Source organism: Aptenodytes patagonicus, chromosome 5, assembly GCF_965638725.1.
Source record: "Aptenodytes patagonicus chromosome 5, bAptPat1.pri.cur, whole genome shotgun sequence".
NCBI lineage: Eukaryota > Metazoa > Chordata > Aves > Sphenisciformes > Spheniscidae > Aptenodytes > Aptenodytes patagonicus.
Genome location: NC_134953.1, coordinates 67,868,475 through 67,877,706, shown reverse-complemented (window position 1 = coordinate 67,877,706; position 9,232 = coordinate 67,868,475). Strand labels below are relative to the sequence as shown.

The window sequence follows — 9,232 nt, the reverse complement described above, 5'->3', positions numbered from 1 at the left end:
ATGGAGGGGCGCGTGGCGGAGCGGCTCCGCGGCGCCCTGGGTCCCTTCGGCTTCGAGGTGCACGCCTTCAAGGTACTGACGTCACGCGGGGCTCGCCGTGACGTCGCCCGGGGTGACGTCAACCAGAGTGACGTCACCATCCTCGGGGTTGGCGGGTGTGCGGGGCGGTGGCGGTTCCCGAGCCGGGGGTGACCCCTGCCTGCCGCCGCTGAGGGGAGCAGTGCCGCGCCGGGCGGCCCCGCGGCGAGTGCTGCCGGGGAGGGCCGACCCGTTGCTCCCCCGGGCGGCCCCCGGCTGGGGGGGCACCGCGCCGCCGGCGGCTCGGGAGGCTGCTTTGCCGCCAGGCTCCCGCCTCCGGCTCTGCCCGCGCCGCCTGCGCGGGCAGGACGAGCCCCCGTGCTAGCGGCGGCGGCGCCCGCCGTGCTCCTCGCGCGGCCGACGGCAGGCGGCGCTGCCTCCCCGAGCCTCGGCGGCCGCCGCTCCGCCCCGCAGGCCCAGCTCGGGGGTGAAGCGATTCCCCCCGCGAGTGACTGCGGGACTGGAGACACACCCCCGCGGCGCCGCAGGCACCTCCGCCGGGCGCGGGGGAGGCAAACGGGGCGGCCGTTGCCTCGGGGGAAGTCAGAGCTCCCCTCCGCTGACCGGGGCCTGGGCCTTGGCACAGCAGTTCGCGGGCTGGGGCTGGAAATGCGCCTGAGGAGCCGTGTTGCGCTGCTGCTAGCGCGGGTTAACGAACAAGCGTGAGAGGTCTGTTTAGTCTGCCCGGTAGAGCGATGAAGGTTATTGCTGTGCCTTGGCACCGGCGGAGCGCCAGCTGAACTAGAGGTTTTCTCGGGTCCTTTATGTTGGTCCTAGTCTGATGAGGTCAGGAGAGGTAAATAAAGATGCATCTGGACCGACAGAGAGTAAAGTTCTCCAAGCAAGCTTAAATTTTAATCGTAAGTGTAGAAACACCTGTATATTAAAGTGCAGGCTGCCTCATCCATTTGTGAACGGCCTGCTGACGCTCGGCTCATTCTGTCCGCTGAAGGGGGTCTCTCCCTTGCAACTGAGGCAGCCTCTTCCACTGTCCCCTGTGTTGAACTGAACACACTCAGTTTCCACCAACACTTAGGGGTTCCTTCTTTGCCCACCCCGGGGGCAATGTGCAAAAAATCAGCCTGCAATATCAAATACAAATCTGCAATCAAATACAAATCGATCTACAATAAACATGACCTTCCCTTCCTTGGGAAATGTTGTATTTGTCACCTAAAATATTTGTATTTCCTGCTATGTTCTTGATCTGACCGAAAGTGAAAGGGAATGAGGCACTGAGCAGTGAAATCTCCAGAAGTTGGAGAAGAATTTAACACTGCTTTCCCAAAACGCAGCAGCAGAATTAGGGACGGAACCCAGATCAAAAAGGCTGTAGCTACCAGAGGGAAACCTTACAGCGCTGTATCTCTTTCTAGATTTAATTCCCATACAGCTAGCTCTGGTGTGCTGACTGATGTATACTGGGAAATCAGCAAACCTTGGATTCACATCTCTGTAACTTCTTGTAACATCTCGATTCGGCATCTTAAACAAGAGCCACAAAACTGATTAAACTTTGGGGTTGATATAAGAATGTATCTTTGCAGTAAACTTAGTTTTCATTCTGTATTTCTGCATGGGGAGGTCTGGCTGCCGTTGTCACCTGTAAAGTCACTTTCAGATTCATTTCACTGATACTTAGATGTGACCAGTATTTTGCAGTTTCAGACTAAATATTAGAGTTGCATTACTTGACATCTCTCTGAATGTTAGACCTGGTCTTTATGGCATCCCGGGAGAGTGGGAGTTGTCATAACCTATAAAAAGACTGACGTGATTGTGCCTTACATCAGTAGTGGAGCGCAGGGGGTTTCGGCCGTTACCTCCTCCTGCTTGGCAGTTGCTGCTCTGAGCCCTGTCCCTCTGGTCGTGTCTTCCTGCTGCCCTGGCTTGATCTCTCATTTCTGGACTGTGTTGTAACACATCTAGCTCTGGAAACAAATATCAAAACGTGGCTGTGTCACAATCCACACGCTACAGCTGATGGTTCTGGGGGATTTTAGCACTGCGAGGAGCTTCACGTCCTTCATTTCCATGCATAAATGTTTTCTGCTGAAGAAATAAACCATGCAACTTGTCACATGAGCAAAACAGAAGTACCAGTTTCTTTCTGGCCAAAGATGAGGAAAAAAAAAACCCTGTAAAAGCTTTATCTAAACCAAAAGATCTGATTTGCATTGGCAAGACTGGTTGCTCATACTTCCCTCTAGGGTTTCTCAGCAGAGCTGGATAAAGGGCAGTCTTGAGCTGAACGCAGTGGATGATTCTTATCTCTCAAGGACAGCTTCCAGAAACTGTAAATCCCACTATGGAAAACAACTTGGTTTGAATGGAAGGCACTAAGCAGGCTGCATGTCTGGGTTGCAAATGAAGGTGGCTACACTTCTTCCCACTTTTTTAAATTCCTGCATGCCCACTAGCAAAAGAGTGGTGTCCCTGTTTTAATGGAGATTTGTTTTCCTTTGCCAAAGGTTGGATGGTACAATGCTGTTCTCCAGCCAGCCTTTCATCTCCCCTACCCAGATGACACACTGGCCTTCGTGGTCCTCAGCACGCCTTCAATGTTTGAGAAAGCCCTTAAACCTTTTGTGAACAAAGAACGGTTAAAAATAATCAGGGATCCTGTGGATCAGTGTGTTTCTCATCATTTATCACATGTGAAGGAGGTAAGAACCTGAAATACCAATTCCTTTTACTATTGTGGCGTATAACCAGGTGGGTTGAGCAGTCGACAAAGCCTTCCAGGTTCCTGCCCTTGCTCTTTAGAAGGGTAAAGCGCATTATTCGTGATGGTAAGAGCATCAACAGGCTGTTGACCTGCTTTACTTGCATAGTCTGTCTCTTTGCCATTACAACCTGTAGCTACGTAGACTGCTTTACAGTCATAATTTGAAAATCCAAGGCCACAGGCGTGCTGATAGATTTCAGTAGCAGGATGTGGAAATCTGCAGGCTTCACGTGTGCCTGATTTGCTAGCATCCAGCACTTCCATAGTGACAAATCTGGGCTGATGTTTTTTAATTTTCCCAGAAATTCCCTGACCAGAAGGTGGACATCATCTTTGATTACGAGATCCTACCAAGCCGAAAGCCCAAGTTCTTGGCGCAGACAGCTGCCCATGTTGCTGGAGCCACATATTACTACCAAAGGAAGGATGTGGAGCTTGATCCTTGGGGTAAAAAGGTGAGGCAAAAACACAATCTGGGAAGAACCACCAAACTGCAATCACTGAATTATACAACTGTTGTTTACTCACTAGTTCTTCCTGTGGGAAAATACGAAGTCCAGATCACATATAGATGCATAAAGTGTTTCAGGCAGGAATCGGAAGCTTCCAGGATTCTTCGGGGTGGTAGGGAGATGCATACATGGAGAAGAGTATCTTGATCTATTAAACCTACTTAGACAGGAGAATACATTTCAGTGTAAAAGAAGACCTGTTATTTGGAGCATTATAAATAGAAAAAAAAATTGCACTGTGGTTAATTTCTGTGTTAGATTTTCAAAAAGGGACCTCTCCCCACATTACAGGGTGGTTTGTGTGGGCACAGGAGAATGGCAATGAAATGCAATGCTTTGAGCCACGTGTTCAGGGAAGAGCTTTCCTTTCTTCCCTGTATAGCACCCCAACAAAGGGGTAGGAGTGTGAGAAGTTGCATCAAAGCTTGACGCTTTGAACTCTTAACCATTTCTAGAGACAACATGAGACATCCTAGATCCTTCTTTTTTCTTTCCAGAAGATCTATGGCGTATGTATCCATCCCAAGTATGGTGGTTGGTTTGCTATCCGGGGTCTCCTCCTGTTCCCAGATATTCAGGTACCGTTCCTGGAACAGTCTGCCCCTGTTGACTGTGTGAGCACACAGGAAAAAAGAATTGAGTTGCTGGAGCAGTTCAATTTCCACTGGCAGGACGGCCGCTACAGGGACATAATTGAAGTGAAGGAAAGGTACTCGGAGGAGCAGAAAGCCTACTTTGCCACTCCTCCAGCGGAGAGATTCAAACTGCTGGGGCTGACACAAGAAGCCCAGAGAAGCACATTTCACTGAGTAACACGGCTCCATGGAGGGGCAGAGGGCAAGCAAACTGTAACTCGTCAGCGCCGCCTTTTCCACGGTGCTGAGGAGGACAGCATGCTGATACAGAGATAGCAAATCCAAGCAGCGCATGCAGCGTCCCAATCCAAACATCAGCTTAGAGTAAGAGGGAGCACTGCATCGTAGCACTTGCGGTCTGGAGGAAGGTGGGAGCAGTCTTTCTGTGCTGTTGGTGATTTGATGTGTCTTTTTGGGAGTCTGGTAAGATGCCAGTTAGCCTTTGGTTGAGAAAAGTTCAGACACCCTGGCAACTGGAAAACCTGTGCTGCTCATTACAGAAGTCATTTTTGTTCTCAAGATTTTCTTCCCAAATGTTTTTGTTTATTCTGTGTAAGGGTAAAAAAGTTAATTTTTAGTCATTGTACTCTGACTTTTTTTTTTCATCTGAACTCAGGGCAGATACTTTTTTAGATGTATCCAGCATTTTATTATCCTGTGTCATAACCCTCTCTAGAGAATAAATGTTCAGTCTTTTCAGCCTTGCCTTCCTCAGAAAGAAAATTTGTCCTGTATTCCCTCACTTGCAGTGAAGCTGGCTTAATTTAATTAAGAAATCTTTTAATGTCTTCTTTCCTTAACATCCAAAAGAAAATTCTCCAGAGATTGTTTCATTGAGTAGCGTGGTCCTGTACATGCAGCAGGAGTGAGCAAAACACAGCCAACAGCAGCCGCCTCCTTCAGGGTAGTTAAGAGGGGGAAAGGGACAGGACCAAGGTCACAGCTTGAGTCTGATACGTTTCCTCTTCACCCAGGGTCAGCTTCCCAGAGCAAGGTGACGTCTTTAGGTCAGTTTTAAGCACTTATCCACTGTATAGAGCAGCTGACTAAAATCTTTGGAAAAGTGCTGAATAATGTCTATGTGAGTGGAGTTTTTACTCACATTAAGATCACTGACTGAAAAAGTCAATTCTCATGACCTTTTTCTAAGGTAGATGAGGTTTGAATTTAAGATACTCTTCAGTGCCGTGCCAGCACACACCCCATACACCACAGTTTTACTACCATGGTTTCCTGTGGTACTTTCCGTATGGGGGAGATCGTAAACCTGCACGCACATAAAAACCATTGCACAAATCATTGTCACATGCGCAGGCAAACAAGCAGAGAAAAAAAGAGGGCAAATATTCATGATGATCACGTTACTTATATTGCTGGATAAAACATCTTCAGACAGAAACATAACATTTTTTTAGATTACTTTGTCCTGTTAGATTTGTTCAGAGGTTACAATGGCACTGGGGATCAGGAATTAATTTATCTTAGAGCACTTTGAGGCTCAGGCCTCATTAAAATAATATAATAAATTAGAATAATATTTTGTGGGAGTTTTGTTACTTGACTGCAGTGCAATGCTGCAAATCGCTAAGCACTTTTTCCCTTTCCTTGTTACCAACATGATGATGCAAAAATACTCACTTTGCAGAACTGAACCCTTTCTTTTTATTTTATGTTGATTCTTCTTACCTTTTGGAGACCCAAACACTAAGGCTGCCCTCACAATAAGTCACTGCTTGATACAATTTTTTCATAGTCTGTATACTAACGAAGCATAATCAAAATTCCGCATAACAAGTTTGTTTTCCTGTGAACGGAGTAGTGAGCAGGTGATCACTGGGTTTGTACAGTGTACTTGCTGTTACAAAAAAGTCTGTTGCTTTCCATCCGTTGTTCACCACATCTAAGGCAGACACCTGACTTACTGTGTGGTAGCAGCATTGTGATTTTTAATTTAAGCAAAATAATGAAATCATGTTCTTTTGTTACAGAATTACTTCTGGTTGAAATATTGGTTGACCTTCCAGAACTTTCCAGCTCGACTGTAATTTAACAGGGACTTGAGTTAATGGTTCATATTAGTAACATATACAAAATACTGATTCTCTTAGAACGATAAATACAGAATGGAATAGGATTTATCTTTTCACGTTACAATTTAAAGTAAAATTTTTGCTATTTTGGGGTTGATTTCTTTAAAATATTTAATATTTTGTCTTACTTCATTTATTAAACAGATTACCAGAGCCATTTCATTTCAATTTTTGTAATTTATTTCTCTTCACATGGTATTTTGGTTAATAAAATATACAAAGTTGTAAGTAACCCTCAGTACTGAGTATTTTTATTTAAGCAATGCAATGATTAACTTGTGGAGAGCTAAAGATGTTAAAGTGAGAATCAGTCACTGTGTTTTTAACATACTGAAAATAGTGGGCTACCTAAGACACGCAAAATCCAGTATCTCAAAACAAAAGAAAAAGTTAGTTATCTTAGTAGAAGTTGGTGAACTATTATGGCAGGCTCATCTGGGATATCAAAAAATAAAACATACAGCACATTATGAATAAGTCTAATAAATGTTCCTCTTTACCGGGTCATTTCAGCAAGATCATTTAACAGCAAGCACATGACAACACACGTTCATTTTTCCCTCTGTTCTAGCAGTAACAAAAGTTCAAGGTGTCCAGCGATACATAACTGGTATTTGAGGGATTTTCCCTCTGTAACTTAAAAGTAATACCTGTAAGTACCGGAATTGTTATTTGTTAAAACATATTAGTGAATACTGAGTCACAGTAAGGGCAAATCTGTGTTCTTTGTGCTTCTGGCAATACAGTTATGTCAGGCAAAATGGAGTACAAAATTATTATTATTATCATTATCATTATCATTATTATTCCTACTACAGTAATTTTGGAGTGAATTCGATTGGTTCTTACTGGCTTTCTCTTAGCCAGGTCACTGAGATCCACACCTGCGGCTAGTAATTTTCTTTCCTTCCTGGTTGGAGTATAATGGTCTTTGTCTTATAAAATTGAAGTTTGAGAACCTGTTTGACTTACCTCTTGGGACAAGACTAGACATGGTGAGGAACGGATCACTCTTGGATCCTGAGGCATTGTGAAGACATTCTTATTTTTGGCATTTGCAAATGTCAAACAAGTAATTGCAAATACTTGGATAGATTTACTAGTTCAAGTATCACATTTTACATTTTTAGACAAGTAAGTTTTTCACTAAATCCTAATTTTTAAACATTTATTAAAGTATCTTTTTTCTTCAATATAACCAGTAGAGTGAGTATTCAAGAGCTGAACAGGAAAAAAAACCTAAAAGCTACTTGAATTTGAATTCAGTTTTAGCAACAAAATATTCAGTATATATTCAGTTGATAAAATATTCTATGGAGAATTAACAAATTGTGATGTTTTCATGCACATAACATTTACCATTCATCCCCTCCTTCAGTTAAACTTTCCTTTTTTTGACTTCATCATTAGCCTTAAAAGAACTGAGATTTTCGTTAAGGTTAAAGATGTGACAGACAATACCGATTAAATGCAAAGCACAACCTAATCTGGTGACAAGCAGCCATCAGGATTATTGCTTAGAAAGGAAAAAACACTTTTTTTTTCTACCAGTTAAATCAGTTACATCTCAGTGGTGCAAGAATAAGCACTGATGTTTGCTTGGGGTATGAAGTAGAGTCTGGCAAACTTAATTCCTGATAATTGCCTTATTTCCTTCTCCTGTAAAAAGGATGGCTTGTAACAGTCCTGTCTTCCTCTACACTATGGAAGACTAAAGATGGTTTGCTGTATAAATCAGTGCTGGTGTGTCAGACAAAAATAGCCAACCTTATGAGAGTAGTGCAATCTTCTGTTTTTTTTTTGTTTGGGTTTTTTTCAGTTTCTTTTTTTTTTAAATAGGGCTACATTGCCCTCCTCTGGGTCAGAAGCATAATTTTACTCATTCAGTATGGTATACGTGGTCTTTCATTAATTTGTGACTGAAGTTATTGGTGGTGTAGCTACTATTTAACATGGGTTAAATTACTGAAAATGCACAGTGACTTGAATTTGACTAAAAAAAAATCTGAGTAAAGACTTCTGTATTTCTGAAAACAAGAAGTGGCAGCTACCAATCAGCGCCACTGTGGTTATCAGCACTCTTTGTTCGGCCCCATGCAAAAAGTACATTTAGAAAGTTAGCTTTGAATACTGATTTAAGCGGCAACAGTTCCAAAGTTCTTCCTCTAAGGGGAAATTTTTTTGCCGTTTACTGCAGTGGAGAGCCAGCTGTACCTCCACAACCTTTACTTTCACAAATTCATCTACCAAAACAGACAAATGTATTCATGAGACTTTTTTGCTGTTAAGTTGGCTTCCTGTCATATCATATATCCTGTGACAGATCATCAATCACGTTTGCTTCAGAAAGCGAACAGAGCACTTCCCTTCCAGGTTTTCAAGGAGGAAACAGAAAGAACCAAGGAACACAAACGCGCTTTTCTTTTCTCTCTGCAATTGAAAAACAGATAGATGTTCACATTACTTAGGAAAACATCTCTTTAGATGAAAAAATGGGGTGGTATTTTTTTTTCCAATAACTGAAACACAATAATGGGAAATATGGTGGGAAACTTAACAAAAAAAATATTTTATCATAGAATGAGCAATAAGATATTTCAGTGGAATGTTTAAAATCTCTCCAATAATATATCACAATCTTCAAAATGTGATTATATATGTATGAAAGTATTTGAAATGGCTACTTCCTGAAAAAATAAATAACTACCATTCATTAATATTATACCTGTAATACATTTCTCCTTTTATGTTATTTTTGTTGATGTTTGTACATAATTCAGTGAGCAAGCAATTTTATTTTTAACAACCGTGTTTTATTTTCCCAGAACACTTCCTAAAGGAAATTTCGAAAGATAATTCGATTTTTTTATGTCTTCAAAGTTTCTGGAAATCATACACCTTTACACTAACTTGCCCTGTTTTTTTTTTCCCCGTGTAAAACAAAGCATGGATAGAATTCCTGTAAGTAAATTAAAGGAATAGGTGAGGGGAATGTCTGGGTTGAAAAACACCCTACAGAATCTTAAATTTATGCAGAATCATTAGTTTTTCTATGAATGCATAAAACCTCTTATTCCTTTTAAAGGAATTAGCTAGTTTTAGATTTTAATTTCATGTCATAACCTTTTTTTCAGTATTGTTCTGACTAGTCTTCCTGAATCATTCACTGCTGCTTCAATCTTTCTTTTT

At 42.3% G+C, this 9,232-nt stretch overlaps 1 protein-coding gene across 2 annotated transcripts; it reads left to right on the top strand.

Annotated features, from left to right (window-relative positions):
- MMACHC (metabolism of cobalamin associated C) lies at positions 1 to 6,521 on the top strand. Of its 2 annotated transcripts, none has more exons than XM_076340321.1 (4): positions 1 to 72; positions 2,550 to 2,744; positions 3,109 to 3,261; positions 3,819 to 6,521. In XM_076340321.1, exons 1-4 carry the CDS (start codon positions 1 to 3, stop codon positions 4,125 to 4,127), a joined length of 729 nt encoding a protein of 242 aa, XP_076196436.1. In that variant the 3' UTR covers positions 4,128 to 6,521. The 2 variants fall into 2 exon arrangements, with proteins under 2 accessions (XP_076196436.1, XP_076196435.1); XM_076340320.1 differs by having other exon boundaries at positions 3,816 to 6,521.
- The last annotated feature ends 2,711 nt before the right edge of the window (positions 6,522 to 9,232 follow it).